Source organism: Lutra lutra, chromosome 18 (assembly GCF_902655055.1).
Source record: "Lutra lutra chromosome 18, mLutLut1.2, whole genome shotgun sequence".
Lineage (NCBI taxonomy): Eukaryota > Metazoa > Chordata > Mammalia > Carnivora > Mustelidae > Lutra > Lutra lutra.
The window spans coordinates 40,174,545-40,193,837 of record NC_062295.1 but is presented as its reverse complement, the minus strand read 5'-3'; the positions used below and the strand labels follow the sequence as shown (position 1 = coordinate 40,193,837).

The 19,293-nt window shown below is 58.8% G+C and overlaps 1 protein-coding gene across 1 annotated transcript in view; it reads left to right on the top strand.

Moving 5' to 3' along the window:
- Window positions 1-19,293, top strand: part of FAM20C (FAM20C golgi associated secretory pathway kinase) — a 36,109-nt gene that overhangs the window by 1,388 nt on the left and 15,428 nt on the right. Inside the window, exons 2-3 of the mRNA XM_047713896.1 lie at window positions 1,218-1,396; window positions 9,601-9,679. Of these exons, the coding sequence (XP_047569852.1) occupies window positions 1,218-1,396; window positions 9,601-9,679 (258 nt within the window). The remainder of the gene's footprint in view (window positions 1-1,217; window positions 1,397-9,600; window positions 9,680-19,293) is intronic.

Here is a 19,293-nt window from a genome sequence, read left to right as displayed (position 1 = left end):
AGGCATAACAAAAGGGTTCTCCCAACCGGGGTGCCCAAAGCAGCTGCCCTTGGAACCCTGCCAGCTGTGTTGGGTGACATCTTCATAAAAGGGGAGAAGCATCCTCAGGAGCATCTCTTTAAACTGTCCTGGCTTAAACCACTACCCCCACCCCCGGGCCCTCCTCAGCCACACAGACCAGCATGAGCCCATGCTGCAGCCCGGAGTGAAATATTAACTAGCAGCAAGGCCAGAGCAAAATACTTGCCTGCAGGTAGCTATCACCCCTGCCACGCAGGGGGAAGGCCGTCGCATAAAAATCCTTTCTACCCTGAAATTTGACCAGGCCCAGGCTTTTCTGTCTAAATACACCAAGGTGTTTGGTGGCCTCTGAGCTTTGTGTGCTGGCCAGGTTCAAGGAAATGCTCAGAAACTTGAGAATCAGAGCAGTGGCTCAGGCTCAGGGCTCCTCACAGGAGAGACAGAGCCCAGGACTGGGGGCCCAGGATGTGGCCTCTGTGGGAGAGGACTTGGGGCCAGAAGGGTCTCGTCTGCAGGTGGGTTGGAGCTGGGACAAGTTCCACTTTCCGTCTGGCCCAGCAGCAAATAGGCTCTGTCTTCCCCCAGATGGGCCCGTTGCCTCCAGAGATGTCAGGGCCATGTGGGCGGCAGGTCCTGACTTTGGGTCTCAGCTGGAGCGAGTGCCTACCTCTTTCCTCGCTCCCCACCCAAGACTGCTCTCGTTAAAATCAAATTTAGCTTCTTGCATCATTTCTCCCCTTGGTTGTTGGAAGCAAAACAGAGCGCCCGGGGAAGGTTTCTGACAGGCGGGGTGTGTCTCCGGCGTGCACACGGTTCGTGGTCAAAGATGGCTCGCTCATCTGTCCCCAGGAAGAGCTGACAGCCTCTCACACCCCAAGCTGACGTCACACTTGTTGGGCTGTTTCGTGACCCCAGGGCAGACGCGGTAGGGCCTGGCACGGACGCTCTGGGCTCGGTCTTGATTTTAGTTATAGCTGTCTGGACGTCTCCTGATGGTAAGTGAGAATTACGGTTTAGATGTGTTATTAGTTAGTGGAACAACAGCCGCAGAAAAAGTAGGGACGTTCGCAAGGTCCTGTTCGGGCAGAGGCATCTGTGAACACATCCACATTTGTCTGGATCCACAGTTAGAACCTTGGCTCTGGAATGACTCCGTTCTTTCCCCGCTGATTCTGGATCCTCTGCGTGTCCTATAGGCCACGTGAAGGCACTGAAAATGAAGACTTCTTGCCCACGGGGGAGGCGGCCGTGGACTCCTACCCCAACTGGCTCAAGTTCCACATCGGTATTAACCGGTATGAACTCTACTCCAGGCATAACCCAGCCATCGAAGCCCTCCTGCGCGACCTCGGTGCTCAGAAGATAACCAGTGTTGGTAGGTGTCCTCCCTGAGCTTCCCGAGGGCGTCAGGGGTGCTGGGGGCTGGCTGTCCTTTGCAGGGCAGCTGGGAAGCCGTTGCACCTTGATGGAACGTTATCTCTGGAGTGACCAGTACGGGCAGCCTTCTAGAGGGACACGCCTGCAGGGCCTTGAAGGGAGGGGAGGGACAGCCTCGATGCCGTCCGTGTGGTCCAGGGGCTACCGCTGCCCTCGCTAGGCTAGTGAAGGAGGGACAGGTGCCACACAGACCTTCCTGCTGCGTTCTGCTTACCCACCCCAGGAGAGGTACTTTCTCGAGCACAGGTCTCCGCCCCAGGGGTGCAAAGGGGGCTCCTTCCCCTGGAGGCTGGGGTCACTCCCTCAGCACAGCAGGGAGACAGGGCAGAGCTCCGCCAGCTGCTCCTTCCACTTCCTGAGCACAGGCAGGGATCAGGGCTCAGCTCTGACTCGGGCGGAGGCCTGTTCACTTAGTAATTCAGAGGCCACATTGCTGAGCGCTTTGAGATCTGCTGAACTGGACAGAAAAAAGGCATCCGATTACTGATTTCAGGGAAATGTGTCCCCAGTGGTTTCGGAGCGTGGAGGTTCGGTGCCATTGTTCCTGGGCCTGTAGGCGATTGCCTGTGAAGGTCCGCATTAGTCACCGGTGGCTCGAGGAGGCAGTGAGGGACGGGCTGAGGGCCTGGCATGGAAGGAACAGGCTTGGGGGCTTTGCAGGGAGCTGGCCTGGGGACAGACAGCCGGGAGTGGGGCGGAGGGAGGCCAGCCGGGGTAACGTGAGGGTAGGTCCCCTCCCCTCCCAATGTGTGGAGCGGGCAGTCAGACTTCTCTAAACAGCACCGATGCCACACGGGTCCCCGTGTCCCCGGGCTCCATCCACTCACTGAGACAGGGGAGTGCAGCTGGCAAGTGGGTTTTCCAGACGTCTCTCAGCACTATTTTTGGCTCTTTCTGCCCAGTACTGAGCTGTCTCTGGGGCACCTGCCTGGCTATGTGGCTTCTGTCTAGCGTGTGATCGCCCCCCTTCGTGAAGGGGAGCGCGCAGGAACAAGCCGGGGTATCCTCTCTTAGCTGATGCACAGGAGGGGTCTGAGCAGCTCCCCAGAGCCCAGCCGTCCCCGGCCCTCCCTGTGTGAAGGCCAGCCCCCCTCCTGCCCTCCCTGCAGATGCCAGAACCTTCCAGGGGTGCTGGGAAGCAGTCCGTGTGCACGACAGAGATTGTCCCGTGAAAAGCCTCGGCCGGGGTGCCCCCTTCACTCCTGAGAGTAGACGAGGCCATTAGAGAAGTATCCGGGGACTTGAACGACTCGTTCACCCGTTCAGCAGCTTTCCTCGGACACCCCCTGCCCTTGAGACCCCTTTCTGGGTCGTGGGTATGAGCATGAATGAGCCTTAGTAAGATTAGGCCCTGCTGACCTGAGAGGCCCAGGCAGGGGCAGGGGGTGGGACAGGAAACGGAGACTCGGTAGGGAAGACTAAATGCCTTGAACACGATTCACGTGGCTCTAGGAGGGGTATGGAGCCCCTTGTCTAAGAAAAGACGTCTGACCGGGGCTTAAACAAAGTGTAGGCGTTTGTCATGCAAGGCGGCAGGGAGGGCTGGGCTTTCTGGGAAAACGAGAGCAATGTTTGAAAATTTAGAAATGGTTTTTAGGGAAGTACAACGTTAAAAGATCCCGCTCCACGGCTGTCCATGGCACCCCTCTCTGCCTCGGTTTCCCTATCTGTCAAGTGGGCTTGTGGCTGCTCGGGTACCTTGCATTTGTTCTGATAAGACAGTGCCCGTGACCAAGCTTATAAGTAGTAACTAGCTCTTTGCACCCTGTGCATGCCGGGTCCCCACTCAAGGGCAGGGTCTGGGGTGGACGCCAAGCCTGACCAAGTTCACCGTAGCGCTCAGGGAACAAACCACCTCCAGCTGTTTGGAAGGTGGAAACAGAGCCCAAGGAGCGTCCCTGCCAGTAAGTGTCGGTGTGCGGGGAGGGTGGAGGGTTTCAGGGGCGGGCCAGGGCCTCCTTGACCGCAGCAGACTGTGCGGAGGAGCCTGTGTAGGGCTTTACCCCGCTCTCCCCGCTGCTTCTCTCCCTGCTGCTTCGGTGAGCTCCCCAGTGAGTTTGCGCTTGTGAAAAGGCCCTGGTCCACAGGGAGCAGCAGGGGAGGGGCCGGCCCTGGGCTGGGCTGCGGGCATCCCTTCGCAATGCACGCTTTCCAGGCTATGTCTGCCTCCGCGTCCAGTCGGATGTTTGACCCAAGCCCCTGCTGGATACAGCAGCCCCTGTTGGGCCCTTGGCTTTGCAGAGCTGGCTGGGCCGGTTTGGAAAGGGAGGCCCTGCTCCCAGCTCAGGTCTCTGTCCCCTCACCGTCCAGCTGCAGTGGTCCCTAGGAGAGGTGAGCCCAGAAACACCGTTGGGACGGGGAACAGCGCCTGCAAGGTTCCCAGAGCTTCCTGACGGAAGAGTCGCGCTCACACTCCCGGTTCAGAGCCACTGGATCCGCGTGGCGAAGCCCGTGTGGCCTCCGGTACAGCAGCCGCTGCCGGCGGGTTTATTTATAGCCGGGCTCCTGGCTGCTCGGTAATGGCCATTCACTGCCTTTAAACAGGCTCGGGACGTTATCTACCTCTGTTCAGCCTGAGATCAGGCACGCGGCGCCTTTGGCTCCGGCTGGGGATCATTAAGTAGCTCTCGTGCACAATTATGGGTGCAAAGGATAAATGACACAATTAACTGCTTTGTAGCAGGGATTGCTGAAAAGGGAAAAGAAGTCACACCGACACGGAGAGGACTCAGACAGCCTCTGGCTGAGAGATGCCACCGTTGTTCCCCCCGGGTTGGGACACAGCTGTGGCAGGGCCTGAACAAAGGAGCTGTGCTCCCCAGGACCTGAGTCCTGGGCGCTCACCCATCTAGCTAGCATCCAGGACTGACGGTCACGAGCTCCCGGGGACAGAGGCTGCGGCTGGGGCAGCCCAGGGCGGGCAGCTGCCTGAGGGCCCGGGGGCCACCCTAACTGGTTAGAGGCCGGCTCCCTGGAAAGGCAGTTCCAGCCCCAGAGAGCTCACAGTCCCCCTCCCACCCTGGGTGGTGGCAGTGGGTCCCAGTCTCCAGGTCCTGGCTCTCCCACGTTGGGGGGGTGGGGGGCGACAACTGAAAATGCTCAGTTTGCCGGAGGCACTAGGTCCTCTGGGAGGAAGGTCGCAGACCACCCCAGACCGACCGGAGGGAAGACTGCAGGCAAGGCAGGCAGAAGGTGGCAAATAGCTGGGCCCCTCCTCAGTTTTCCCTCCAGCCGTCTAGTCCAAGATCAAGAACAAAAGCCCAGTCAAGGGCCCTGGGCACCTGATTTCTCCATCTCCAGCAGACAACAGCTGGGCTCCGCTGGGTGTGTTCCCATGGTGTTCCTTCTAGCTCCAGGGAGGGTGCTGGATGCCCGCTGGGGCAGTGCCGTCTTTTCTCCGTTAAGTCAGTTTAATTATCCTGATAAAAGTGAGCTGTCTCCAAGAGCGGCCACACAGCAGTCTTGGGAGGGACGGGAGGGGGCGCAGTGCAGTTACTGCTCCAGCATCCTGGGCGTGCATGTGAGGGACTGACGTCTGGTGGAGGCCTGACAAGGTCTCACAGCAGGCTGAGCAGGAGGACCCCAGCCTCAGAGTCTCCTCCAGTCCCTGGCTCATAGCAGCCCCCTCAAGACCAGCCCCGGGGTGTCCCCCGATGATGGACAGATGGACACGCACCGTGCTGCTCTCGAGGGCCCACGCCCTCGATGCCCAGGGGCAGGAGAAGGGGCTCTGCATGGTAACCAGGGCTCTAGAACACCGTGATCGGGGGGAGGTGTCTGGGGTGGGCAAGGAAGACCACGGCTGACCTAAGGGCTCCTGGCATCACATCCCTCAGATCTGAGCCATCCTGGGCCTTGAGACAAGGCAGGGCTGGGAAAAAATTCGGACCACTTGCCTGACCATGATCCCTGAGGACAGGCATGGCACACACTTCTCAGAGGAGGTGACAGAAGCCCCCATGGGTGGCCTGGCAGTGCCTTACACGTGGGCGTGTTTGCATGGGCCACCAGTCTCTTAAGCAGATTTCTTTCCTTTAAAAGTCAGGAGGTGGCTCACTAAAACATGGGTTGGGGGTTCCTGTTAGAAACGGGGAGCCTGGTGGTGCTGATCCTGGCTTCCACGGGAAACCAGTTGCTGAGTGACCCAAGTGACTTGTCCCTTCCAGCACCGAGGTGTGCAACGCGGAATGAGCTAAGGACAGAGCCCAGCATCCCGTGTCTCCCAGCACTCACGCCTCCTTGGTGTGGTGCCATCGGGTTCCCTGGCTAGGATGGCACCCCTTTTCCTTTCGGGTCTGCCTCTCTCCTCCTGGGGCTGTTCTTGGTGCTTGGTTTACTCGACCCTTCCTAGGAGGACCCTAAGAAATGCAGTTCCTATTCTCGGTCTTCTGAGGGGAGCTGTGTTCTGGTGAAAGAAAGCAAACCCCCCGGTGTCCAGGTGTCTTAGTGCTCATGGCATACAAATATGCAAACATTAGCATATTTGTTCTGTTAGTGTGTGTGAGCATGTATAACTACTGGTGCATGTCATTAATGATCAGTAGTCCATGCTAATTGACACCATATATGAACGCATAGCTGACGGATACGGCTCTGGAGGGACAGCAGGAAAGACAGAGCTGACGTCCGTGGTCTGGATGGTGGGACGTGCCTGCAGGAGGCAAGCAGGGGAGGGGAGAGCGTATATGACAGGTGCCCTCCATGGGGCTTGAGGGAACCAGACCCCCAGTTAGGTGCCCCTCGTGGGTGCTAGTGATTTGAGGACAGCGAGGCCCAGATTTGGGTGGGGCTGTGGAGAGAGAGAAATTGGCTGATGGGGCTTGTTTGGGGTGAGTGTCTTCTGGGGACGTGGCCACTGGAGGCCTTAGCGCGTCCACGAGCCCACAGTGGGCTCACTGCTCAGTCAGGTGCCTCCCAGGGCGGAGGTTAGCCAGGTTTCAACAGGCCTCTGTCCCCTGAGAAACATGGAGACCCAACCAGGTGAGGGGACGTCCACTGGCTCTCGCACGGGACCCCTGCTGCACACCTGACTTCTCCCTGAAGTTGGCCTCTGCTCCCATGGCCTCTCTCCTACAAGGGTGCAGGCCAGATTTCTCAAGTCTGACTTCAGGAAGAAACCCCAAACTCACACACTCCTTCTCAAGGGCTGGTTAGTGTCCAGGCTCTGCCACCGGGGCCCTTGGCCCTGACCCCCTCCCCAGGCCCATTGGTGACAGCAGAGCCAGGACATTCACCCCAAGCGCAGACCTGTGGGGGCATCTGCCTCCCACCCATCCCAGAGGAACACTTGGCCTTTGCCATGACTGCTGGCCGTTTGCATGTGGGTTTTGCCTGTACCTGATTTTCAAGTGGAATTCCAGGTGTCTTCAAGTTGTCGACCCCAGCTTGGCAGAGTGAATAGTGGCCCCGGGTGGGAAGGCACATGTCCCCAGACAAGAGAAAGGTGGTGTCTAGGGCAGCTAGCAAAAGCCTGGCCTTTCCAGAGTCCTTAGTCACCCGGAGATGCTAAGGCCCATTAATTTCTAGTTACTTGCTTGGTCCGTGGAGAGGAACTGGTAATGCAGCAGAAAACACAGGTCAGCAGGGCACTCAGATCTGCTTCCAGAACAAGAATGACTCAACCGACCAGATTTGCATAATAATTTATTATTCAAGAAAACCAGGATTGCAGGCCCTGGAGAGAGCTGATGTGCCGTCCCCGACAGCACATGTGTGACCCCAGTTATTACATGGAAATGGGGACATCGAATGGGGCTTAATCAGGCCACTAATTTTCTTAATGATTACTTCTGTTTTCATCTTATTAAAAACATAATAAATGTTCATTGTTGAAATTTAGAAAGCACAGATAAGGGAAAAAAGGAAATTAGAACCCTCTGTGGTTCTGCCCGTCGGGGGTGAGCACTGGGCTGGGACTGGGGCTTCTTACCTGGGTGTCTAGATTTTCTCACGCGCTTACATACACACCTTCCAAAAAAGGCAGCTCACACAGCACACACACTTCCTAAGCTGCTCTGCTTAATAATAAGATAATGAGCAGTTTGCCACATCGTTCGAGAGTCTCTGGTACCGTTATGAGGGCTACATAGCATTCCCTCCGTGGGATTCCCCGTGCATTGTACTTCTGCCCCCTAGGGCTGTGCATTTTTACCTTATTTCCAGTGTTCTGGAGCGAAGTGGAATTTGTCGGGGGGGTGTTTTCTGAGGCTGCCAAGAGCCTCCCACAGACCCAAGTCACACACCGGTCTGTGGCAATGGTGCCCTCAGCTCCACCTGCTGGACCCCGAGACCAAGGCACGTCCGAGGCAGCCAGGCTGTTCCCGCCACAGACGTTGCAGAGGAAGGAATGAGCAAGTGGCTGGGTCAGGAGCCCAAGAGTGGGGCTGGGCCTTGGCCCTCCCAGAGGCCACGAGAGCCACCCAAGATGCTCAGGGAGCTCAGGACGCCTGGTCCTCCTTTGCAGTCCCGTGACAGTCTTGAACAGGCCATGGGCCCTGCCCCATGCCCCATTCTAGATGCTTCACGAGCATTACCCGCTTGCTGGCGGTGGCAGCCGCTCGAGGTAAATGTGATTGTCCCCCCACCCCAGCTCCGCTTGCTCGTGCTGTATATGGTCAACCTGTAGAACTGACAGATCAAGTCATGCATTATCCTTACGTGTCTTGATATTCACCACGGCGCCATGAAGGGGGCTGGGCAGGCACCCACATCCATGTGGCTCCCCCAGCATGGCGCCCCTCATTCATCGCTACTCACCTGGCCTCGATCTTCACCTCCATGCACGTTCCTCCCCATCTGTCACTGCTCCGGCTGGAGTCCCAGAGTCAACCTAGGTTCCCCTCTTCCTTCCACACCCACACCTACTCCCACATGGTTCCTTGGACCCCCTGGTATTTCTTTAATTTTTCCATTTCCCCCATCTCTGCCATCCAAGCCACTGGTGTCCGCTCTGGCTGCCTTAGCCTCCTTCCCCTGGCTTCCACCTTCCATCCTTGCAGCCAGCCCCCTCTGTGGTGGGGGACAGCATGGGCCTGGTTCCTGGCCGTTCTGCTGCCCAGCGCCGACCACGCCCTCCCTGTGGGAAGGACCCACTTCCTTCCTACCTGCTGGGCGGGGTGGACCTCGGGACCTTCCTCCAGGCTGTGAATGCACCTGGCTCCCTCCTTCTTCAAATCCTGTGTGTTCAGGCCAGCCTCTCTCCTCGCTGAGAGCAGCCTAAGTGTCACCTCCCCAGAGAGGCCTTTCCGAGGGCCCCTCAAGCCTGTTGCCCTCTTGCACAGAAGCCTGAGGTCATCTCCATGTTTACACTTTATAGTCTGTCCTGCCACACGGGCGCAGACTCTGGTGGGGATACCTTGCCTGTCCCTTGTTCCTCTGGCAACAGTGGCACAGCTGGTGCCTGGTGTGGTGGCAACAGGCCATGTGGCCCATTTCCCATGGTCTGGGGCCCTCACCATGTGGAGGTGTGGCGGGCGAGCCAGCTCAGCTCCTGAGGGGGCCACAGGCCAGGCCCAGCCTCTCACCCCACAGCTCATGGAAACCCTTGAGTGTGCTCCTTCCTTCAGCTCCATCAGCATAAAGGAGAGCCACAGTCTGGGGAAGAGCAGGCATTTTCAGGAATTCTTTAGCCTCTGAGCTGGTGTGGCAGGTGAGAAGCCACCATGATGCTTCTGGAGCCATCCACCCCCCCATAGCATCCATGTGGAGCCCCCTGTGATGAGTGGGGTCTTCGGTCTCCTCAGACTAACCCCACTCAGGCTTCCTGTAGAACCCCAGAAACTCAGACTGGACAAGCAGTGGTGTGTGTGGGGGGCAGGTGGGTGAGTAGGTCATGCAGGTGTCTGGGCAGGGGAGGTGTTGCTGGTGGGTGCATGTACTTGGCCAACCTTCCCGGAAGCCGCCCTCTGGCTGTGGCTCAGACCATCTGAGATATTCTGCCCCAGCACCTGATGTCAGGTGGGAGTGTGTATCCACATCATTGCAGGAAACCCCAAACTTCCCAGGCAACATGGGGGCCCTCAGCCACACCCAGAGGCCCAGGTGGGACCGTGGGACCAGGGTGGGAGCTGGTCTCACTTGCCCACAGAGGGGGTAGTCTGCACGCAGCAAGTGACCCCGTGTCTCTTTCCTTCTCCCTTGCAGCCATGAAGTCGGGGGGCACGCAGCTCAAACTCATCATGACATTCCAGAATTATGGACAGGCGCTGTTCAAACCCATGAAGTAAGTGCTGGGGACCAGTTGGGATGGGGGTGCCGGGTGCCGAGACGGGTCTGTGCTGGAGGGAGCGGCACCAGGTTTCTGGCGGAAAATGCAGCATTTCCTCCCAGAGGTGTTGTGGGCTGAACTGTGGGGGACTGCTCTGGGCTTTCTCCCCATCGAGGCAAGTGAGCAACCCAGAGGTCCAGCCCCCTCAGCCCCTCCTCTCCCTGGTGTCCGCAGTCCTCCCCTTCCCCACCCTCATCAGATCATTCCTACCCCGGTGAGCTTTGGTGTTGTAAACAAGGAACCCAAATAGGGACACCAAAGAATGCTCCTCAAGAAGGTGACTTTGGCCTCTCCTGCATGGCTCAGTCAGGCGACTCTCTATAAAAGGCCCGCCGATAGGTATTTTAAGTCTTATAGGCCATATGGTCTGTTTCTCAGCTCCTTGGGTCTGCTGTCCGAGCCCAGAAGCAGCCGAACAATGGCTATCTGTCAGTAAAGCTTTATTTATAAAACTAGCAGGAGCTGGATTGACCACCGCCCCCCCCACCAACTGTAGTTTCTGTTGCATAAAATAGAGACCATGCTACCAAAATAATTAAGGCCCTCAGTGGCATATGAAAATCTGTTCCTGGTGGAGGAGTATTTGAAACCCAGGCCACCTCAAGAAAATTCACGAGGAGCATCCATGTTCTTTTTTTTTTTTTTAAAGATTTTATTTATTTATTTGACAGAGAGGTTACAAGTAGACAGAGAGAGAGAGAGAGAGAGAGAGAGAAGCAGGCTCCCTGCTGAGCAGAGAGCCTGATGTGGGGCTCAATCCCAGGACCCTGAGATGATGACCTGAGCCGAAGGCAGAGGCTTAACCCACTGAGCCACCCAGCATCCATGTTCTTGATGACCCATCCTGATGATGCCGGGGCTTGGGTATCCCACTGGGGCCCAGGTTGCTCCGCCGTCTCCTGGGAGGCCCCCCAACAAAGCCATTTGTGTGCTGGCTAGAGGGAGCTCATTGCATTTAAAGTGTGGGTTGCACCCTCCAGTGCCCACAAGGACCATGCAAGTTGTGTGAGCCCACTGGCAGGGGGGTGGCGATCTGCCAGGCACGGACTCCACCGGAAGGGGCAGCTGCCTGTGTTCACCAGATCTTGGCCATCTGTCCCGATATGCAATTTTCAGGATAAGCTCTCTTTTCCTAATAATGGCTCTCTTTTTCTGCTTAACTTTCAAATTTCAAAAATGGTGGTAACTAATGGAGAGGCATCCCAAATGCCTTGGAGGCCACACAGAATACAACTGCAAGTTGGTAACTTGTGACCGAAGGTATGATCTTGGGTCCAGGGTGTTTCTGGGACTCTTGCTCCCTTTCCTTGGGACCGACGTCCTGCCAGGGTCTTCCCTGAGGATCCTGTCTGGGATTGGGGCTGCCTGGAGTCTGGAGCAGGTGGGGCTGAGAACATCATTCACACAGGCAAGAGGAAGGACAGCCGGGCAGGTTGGAAGCCCAGGACTGTGGGGATCTGGGGCAGATGCCTGACACCAGGGTGTGGTGAAGCCACCCCTGCTGCTGTCAGGGGTCCGTGAGCACAGGCACCTCCTTCCCCTTGTCTATGCAGAAAGGGTGGTTCCCATCTCCTCCAGGAGAATTGGTAGAGAAAAGGGAGCTGCGATGGCCTTGGTGGTCTCAGGAAGACGGCTGGATGCAGGAGTGTGGTCAACCAGCCCTCCTCAGGAGGGATGATTGGGGCGGGGTCCACGCAACTGGAGGGTATGAAACCTAGGGCTGGGTGTGGGTTCCTCATGGAACATTCTGGAAGGAAACGAGGCCTGGGACGGGCATGGGCTCTTCGTGGAACTTTCCAGCTTCCTTGGGCTTCTTCGTGGTTTTGGCCCCACTGTTGAGGGGAGACCGTTGGGAGGCTGCGGCCTCTCACAGCGGGGCTGAGGCAGAAGGGCTGCTTCCGGGTTGCTCGAAGCTCACATCCCACCGTGGGATGACCTGCGTGGGCTACCGGTACCAGCAGCAGGAACAGTGTTCACGGGCGGCGGCAGCAGTTTCCAACAGGCTGCAGAGGCCGGTGCACCCCGTGTTATCACGACTGGCCTAGGTTCTTGTTGTAAGCTTCACACCTCCAGATTCTTGTGGAACAGGTGTGCTTTCCAGGGCTGAGGGCATGTGAGTGTGTCTTCTGCTCAGCGTGTGTTACACAGGGTCTCCCAGCCCCGTGACGACTCTACCAGGGTCTCCCCACTCTTCTAGGCCTTTCTGTGGCCCTCACTCTCAAAGTTTCTCTGGCGTGCATGTGCCACGGGTGTGGTGAGCACTGATGGAGGGAGTGGCCGTGCCCCCTTTGCTGCCACAGAGCCCCACAGAGGCTGCTGCAGCTCCAACAACATCGATCAGATCCAGAGAGTCTGGATGGATGAAATATGTGCCAGAGGATCTGAATACGATGAGCGTGTTTTACTAAACAGACAGACCCCCCACACCCACACGGGGCCGGAATTAGCAGGAAATACTCAGTGGGCCTTACGGCTGAAAGGTCATGCTAAAGTAGCTGCCAGGGACAGGCCTCTCTCTCTCCCCTTCTAGAACATCTGCCAGCCGAAAACCTGATATTAAACAGCTTAATATATCTCCTTGATGGCAAGGTGGTTGTTTTCTGCTGTGTGAGTGATGGGAAAATTACCCAGGATGGAAAGGCTAATTTTTGCTTCTGTGCCTTCATTTGGTGAGTCAGGGATCTGCTGTGTTCAGGAGGAAAAGGGAAAGCGTTCACCTTGTCTGGTGCTTTGCCTCCCCGAGGTTATCCCTGGAAATGGGAACCGGGGCCCCCAGGATATCGGACCCTGGTCCCGGGAACCTGGGTTAGCCGGCTGGCGCCTGAATGCAGTCTTGTGTGTCCTTGTAAGAGGGGAGCAGGGAGGTGGTGATGGGACTGCTCCGATAAAGCTCTGTACACAGTCGGGTGACGGGCTGATTTGTCCCAACACCCGCAGCTGGCCAGCTCCTGCCTCAGCCTGTGAGTGGGGCCGAGTCTGTCCTTTAGAGTAGATAGTCAATGGTCAGAGCATTCCAGGGATAACAGTTACATGCAAAGGGCCTGGGGCACCAACACAGGCTCCTTCAAGTTCTGCCGACTCTCATCACAGTGGACAGATGGTGAGAAGTGGGACTTGGGTGGCAGCAGGTGGGGGGGAAATCGTGATCCTAGGTGTGTTGGGGTGCCATGGGGTGCCCTCAGGGCGAGCAGGAGTGACGTGAGCCGCATTGTTCCTGGTGATCAGGGAGGAGACACTGGTGGGTCGTGCTTGTGGATGTGCCCTGGATGGGATCCCCTTAGGCAGGAGGTCCTGGGGGTTGGCGGTCACTCAAGCAACCACACTAGGTCCTCATCTGGGGAGGGTGTTGGTGGGGAGCCCTGGTGAGCAGGGGGCCCGGTACACAGGAGCCATGGCGGCCTGCCATGTGTGCCAGCACGGACACATGTGTTTCCCGCTGAGGTTGCTTGCCCGGACACCATCAGATGGGCTTCCTGGGAGCTCCTCCCGGGCGTTCCCTTCTCTCTGCTTCTGTCCTGCAGGGTTTGGTGGGCAGTGCTCTTTCCTGACACACACAAAGTTTAGGTGTGGCCCTCCTCTGTCCGGGCCTCAATTTCCCATCTGCAGGGATCTCAGGGGGCCCCTAGCTCTGCCTAAGATGCCTGAAACAGCTGTGTGACAGCTGTCTGTGCCCCGAGCAGTCCCCCAGGGGCCCCTCCCCCAGAGTCCGACCTGGCAGTTGGCTGTCACTTCTGTTCTGGCTCTACGTTTGCCTGGTCTCAGTCCCCATGCTTGCCGTGTGGCACCCACTGACCGGGCCAGCGTTCAGCGCCCCCTACCCCTCCCGGGACTGCATGCCTCCTTCCCTCTCCGTCAGCCCAGAGGTGTGATGGTAGCGGCGGCAGCAGCGAGGGGGAAGGACCACGGGTCCTCGCTGCTCCCCGAGGCATCTCCCCTGAGCTGCCTCCCCTGCCACACTGCTCCGAGGGGGCTGTGGGCGCACCTGCTTCCGGCCAGCCTGGAGAGGGTCACGCAGGGCAGGCCGACCCCTCTCCACCAGCTGTTCTCAGGCGTCAGTGGAGAGAATGGGGCCCAGCCCACACCCCACGCAGCCTCCCACGTCAGAGCCTTTCTGGGGCTCCATGGGGCTGATTCAGGCCCGTGGACCCGAGTGCACAGCCTGAACCAGGCCTCCCGCTTGCAGACTGAGACCTCTCTGACGGGCTGGGATCTGGGGGGGACGGGGACACTTCGCAGGCTGTCATGAAGGTGGAGGGAGTGACTCCGCACACATAGCTTAGCTCATAGTAGGAGCTGGAGACGGTTGGCTTTGCCTCCCCCGCAGGCTTGGGTAAAAAGCTGCGAATTTCCTCTATTTTTAACCAAGCCCAAGCTTTCTGTTTTCCCACAACTTAAAGAACACTGAGATGTTAATAGTGACGGGTGAACCGGGCGGGGGTGGGGAGCCTGCTTGTAAAGGAGGAAGGGAGGGGTTCTGCAGTGTTGAGGACGAACTTGAGCGTGGAAGTCACAGCTGTTGGGAGCCAGGACCTTTCTGGGGTCAGCCAGACCTCCAAGCCTGCACACAGCCTCCCCAAGTCCCCAAGGGAGCGGGGTACCCGACTGGCTCCGGGCCCCTGGGGCCGTCCCAGTACCCGGAGCTGGAGCCGTGTCTGACCTTGGGGGATCCCTGAAGAAAGAACCCAGCACGGGCCATTTCTACCTGTGTGATTCTGCACCTGCCTTTTCCCCTTTGCTGACCTCAGACTTCCTTGTCATTAAAATGGGGAGGGGTTTGGGAGCCTGGGGGTGGGGGGGTGTGGGACTCGCCTGCTACTTATTGGATTCCGCCTCTCTTTGGCTTCTGGGAAAACAGAGGCACCTTCTCCCCAAATGTTCTGCGTCAGTTCCTCAAAGTCTCAGAAATATCGCGGGGATGGCATGACCAGATCTGAGGAAACGGGCCGGATTTCATAACCGTTCCAAGGTTGCTAAATCCCGTGTCCTTCCTGCTGCTTCGGGGCTGCCAAAGGTTCCGTATCAGTTCCCTGTGCTTCTGCGGCAGGTTACCGCAAATGCAGGGGCGTGAAGCCACATGAACGGTCCTCCTGCAGGCTTAGAGGTCACAGATCTCAACGGGATCTGCCAGCTGTGTTCCTTCTGGAGGCTCTGGGAGACCGTGTGTTTCATTGCAAAGGAAGGCAGGCAGCCTCTCGAAGCTGGAGGAGGGGAGGAAACAGAGTGTCTCCCAGAGCCTCTCTTTGAAGCCACCGCTGTCCTCTTCAGCCATTAGACCTCCCTCTGCTTCCTTCTTATAAGGACCCTCCAGATGACATTACCCACCCTCCACCCCAGACAGTACAGCATCGTCTCCCCATCTCTGGATCCCAGATGTAATTCCATCTGCAAAGTTCCTTCTGCCCTTTAAGGAAATTCAGACCAGAGATTTCCTGGGAGAGTCCAACATAGCAGTCATTCTCACTTAAGTATAAAAATGCATAATCAGCTTTATGGTGCTTCCTTCCCAGCAAAGGGACGGAGTTTGGGTGTGGTCAGCTCTGGAGACAGGGAGAGAAGGAATGTGGAAGTGTGGGAGGTCCCCAACACTGGCCCTGAGCAGCCCCTTGCCAGGTTTAGCAGGCCTGGCGTAGGGTGCTCTGAGTACCCCTGGGGGCTGCCTCCACTGCCTGCTTTCTCGTGGCCCGTGAAGCCCAGTGTGCTCATCTTCCCGGCTGGAGGTGTGAGGTTTTGGGAACTTCCTAGAGAGCAGGACCGAGACTTCCCGGGATCCAGGCCTCCTGAATTCGCCAGGCTCTGCCCGTCTTTCCGCCCTGACCCTCCGTCACCGCTGCCAAGGTTTTTCCCTGAAACCGTGCGCTTGGCTGTGGTTTGGGCCTGATTCCTCAGACGCTGTTTTCCGAGGAAAGTGAGTGTACGCTTTTCCATTTCCCCGCTGCTCAGGCCTGCCCAAGGCTGGGGCAGGGCGGGGTAGGGGGCTCACTCTGACCTCAGCAGCTCCTGACTCAGCCTGAGGCTGCCTCAGCCTGTCGGGGTGGGGGGATGGCTCCCAGGTTCTGACTGCTCCGTGTGTGGGGGCAGTGACCCCCAGGAGGTGACCAGAGTGGGAGGCTCCTCCTGCCCCTGGGCCCGTTGGAGAGGCTGCCGCCCGCCCCCCCAGCCCTCTCAGTCCGCAGGAAAGGACGGCGACTTGCTGGCTCTGTGCTCCCAGGTACCCAGTGTTCTAGGAAACGCTCCTCCTCAGCCCGGTCTCCCCACCCCTTGCCAGGGCAGGCACACGCTCTGGGTGCCCAGCCAACCCCAGGGTGTCTGATAGCATCTTCTTTCCACATTTCCATGCCCCACACTCCAGGAAGAAGCCCGGTGCCCCAGGCAGGCCACACCCTTCATCTGCCCTGCACCGTGGCCCGCTTCCTCCACGACACCTGGAGGAAGGAGAGGCTGCCGGGTAACTGGGTTCAGCTGAGTGCAGTCTCCCGCCCCGTGCAGCGAGCTCAGTACTTTTCCAAAGGGTTTTCCCTAAAAGGCCAGTCGGCCGCAGCCCCTTCAGCTCTCCAGCAGCCCGGGATGTGGCAGGAAGTGGGCAGACCTCGCCACCAAGGGCACCATGTCCCATCTCCTCCTGGTCCCCGCTCCGCACAGATGCCCCCATGCTGTCCCCTGCTCCATGGCCTTGGCCTGAGAAGAGTCCCCGTGCCCCCTGCCCCCAGCTCTCAGACCCCCCCAAGTTTTCCTCTTTGGCTGGTCAGGGCTCCCTGCAGGAGTTCTGCTGATGGCCCGTGTCTCAGCAACCCACCATGCCGGTGGCAACTAGCTGAGTGGACCCCGCGCTCCTCCCTCTGTCACCAGGGGTGCAGAGCTGGCAGATTTCCACTCCCTTGTTGATCTGGGCACGGACGCTCAGCACGAAGACCAGCAGGGAGCCAGCCTCGTCCTCCCCGAGCGCCCCACCTGCCCGTCCCGGGCCTCTTCTGGCCATTGTTCCTACTTCAAGCTCCCCCGTGTGTGGGAGTCCTGACCACTCTGAGGACTGGAGCGGGGTCCACTGGCCACACCCAGAGCACGGAACCCCCTCCCAGGCTGGGGAAGCTGAGGGTCGGGGCTGAGCACAGTCCCTCAGCACCCCCAGTGGCCTTGGGGAGCCGGGTCCGCATGGGGCTGACCTAGCCCTTCGCTCCGGCCCACAGGCACAGTGTCCACGACAAGCAAGCGGGGAGGCCCACGCTGGAGCCCACCCTCCCCTTCAGGTGTCTCCTGAGTTCCCTGCTCCATCCTTACCAGCACTGGTTAAGCGGGGCCCCTTCCCAAGTTGTTCACAGTCTGAAGGAGCCTTAAAGCCACTCACAGGCGTGTCACACATCTGGAGATGCGCCCAAAGAACACAGAGGCCCCGGGAGCACTTCGGAGCCTCCAGGAGGGGAGACGGGCACTGAGCGCACAGACAAAGAGCACTTCATCTCCAGTTCTCCACCCTTCCAGGTCGTTCTGGGGAGGGGCATTGGGAAGCTAAGACGGCCAAGCCAGGCCTGTGTGTGGCCTCGGGGTGGGGGACAGAGCTGCTCCTGGTGTGAACAGCTGGGGCACAGAGGTCGCTGGAAAGCCCTGAGGTGGGAGACATGAGGGAACCAGGAACTGTTCTGGAACCTGGTCACAGAGCCTCTGGGCTTGGCTCTTCCTGGAGCGGCAGGGCCCAGAGCCACCTGCTTTCCAGGTGTGACCTGATCGGAGGGGTGGGCTGGCGTGAGGGAGAAGGAAGCAAAAGCCAGAGTTGGCAAAGAGAAGTGCTCCCTCGTTAGCCTCACGGCTAACGCCACTGCATGTGGTGCTGGTGGTGGTGATCGTGATGAAGGTAGAAACTGAAGACATGGGGGTGGGGAGAGCTCGGGGCCGCAGACCGATTTGTGCCCATTCCCTGTCCTTCCTCTACCCGTTCCTTTGTTTATCGTCCGCCTGCTCTGAAGCAGGCACGCGGCCCAGCACTCTTGCCCCAGGCCCTGCAGACCATAATCTAAGGCAGCAGTGCCCTGTTCCTCCGCAGAAGGCCCCAGCCAGGGAAGCCCTGCCAGGCTGCCCGGGGAAAGCCCGTGGGGGCTGAGGCCGATCTTGGGGAGCATGGGGGAAGCAAGTCCAGGTGCAGAGCCCCGCACAGGAAAGGTGCAGAGGTGGAGAAGTCCTGGGTTCCGGGTCTGGGAGAGGTTTGTTGATGCTGGAGGAGGCAGGGGTGAGGAGAGAGGAGGGCAGAGCTGAGGAGGGGGACAGGAGGTGTCTGGTGGCAATAGTCGGCATAGGGAGTAGGCACTAAGGAGATGGGGAGATGAGGCGTGTGTTGGGGTGAGCCTGGCCAGCCCCCTGGGGCTGCCTGCTTCCCCCGCCCCTGCCACCTGGGGGCCGCTCCCTCTGCTTCCCTCCTGCAGGGGCCTTCGGCAGGCTGATCTGGCCAGGAGGCCCTGGGGCTGAGCATTCAGGAGCCGAGACCGGCCACAGAGTGTGCGGTGGGGCTGCCCCCAACGGCCTGCCTGCCTCTAGGCCAGGAGTAGGGCAGGGGGCAGTGGGATGGGCCAGTCCCGTTCCTCCGGCTTGAGCCTGGAGTCTCTTCCCCCACAAGGAAATGGAAAGATTGATTCCCGCCCCCAGAGGCTTCTTCGTGGGAGGCTGGCTATGCCGGAGAAAAGGCAGTGGACGGGGTCCTAGTTCTCTCTCAGACCCTTCTGATGGCCTGCGCCGGTGAGGGGGCCCGCACTTGTGTGTGCACGTCTGTGCACGTGTGCGCATGTGGCCTGCGGCAGGCCCCACCCACAGTGACTCTCAGCGTCGTCACTGAGCCCACCGCTCCCTGGGTCTCAGTGGCCCACCTATGAAAACAAGGCTCTGGGGGCCCTACTGGTGTGTGCCCGGCTGGGCCTGAGGACCCCAGTTACTAGTGTGCGTGTCCCCACACTGACAGCTGGCAGTGAACCTCCGCCCACAGAACCCCAAGAAGCAGCTGTTCCCACTCCCCCATTAGGGTATAGAGCTGGGCCTGGGGACACACCTCTTCTGTGGGGCAGCTGGGGGAACGGGGATGTGGATACCGGGTGCCCTGTGGGGCCACCCAGGCATAGATAGGGAGAGGCCTCTGAAAGGACAGAACTACTCCAGAGTGCCTTCCTGGAGGCGGTGGCCACAGATAGACCTGGCTGAGAAGGTGGAGGAAGGAATGTCCAATCTACAGAGCAGGCAGAGCCACATCAGGGCAGGGGACCCCCGGGGTCAAGTGCATGCGCATGGCCCTGGAGAGACCAAGCTAGAGAGACGGGCCAACAGAGAAGGATCTGGGCCCAGTGTCCTACTCAGGTGAGGACAGACACATACAGAGTGACAGAGGCACTAGAAAGGCCTCATCCGCTCAAGCCGCCTGCCCAAGACAGCGGCCAGAGCCAGGCCAACCTCTTCGCGTTCAGTCAGAACGGAGCACACACTTGGGCACCTTTTGAGTCCCTTGTGGCCACATGTGGGCTGGTGAGATGGAGAACATGCTTGTCCCCACAGAACGTGCTTGGACAGCGCTGGGCAGGGGCCAGGGACAGAGGCCA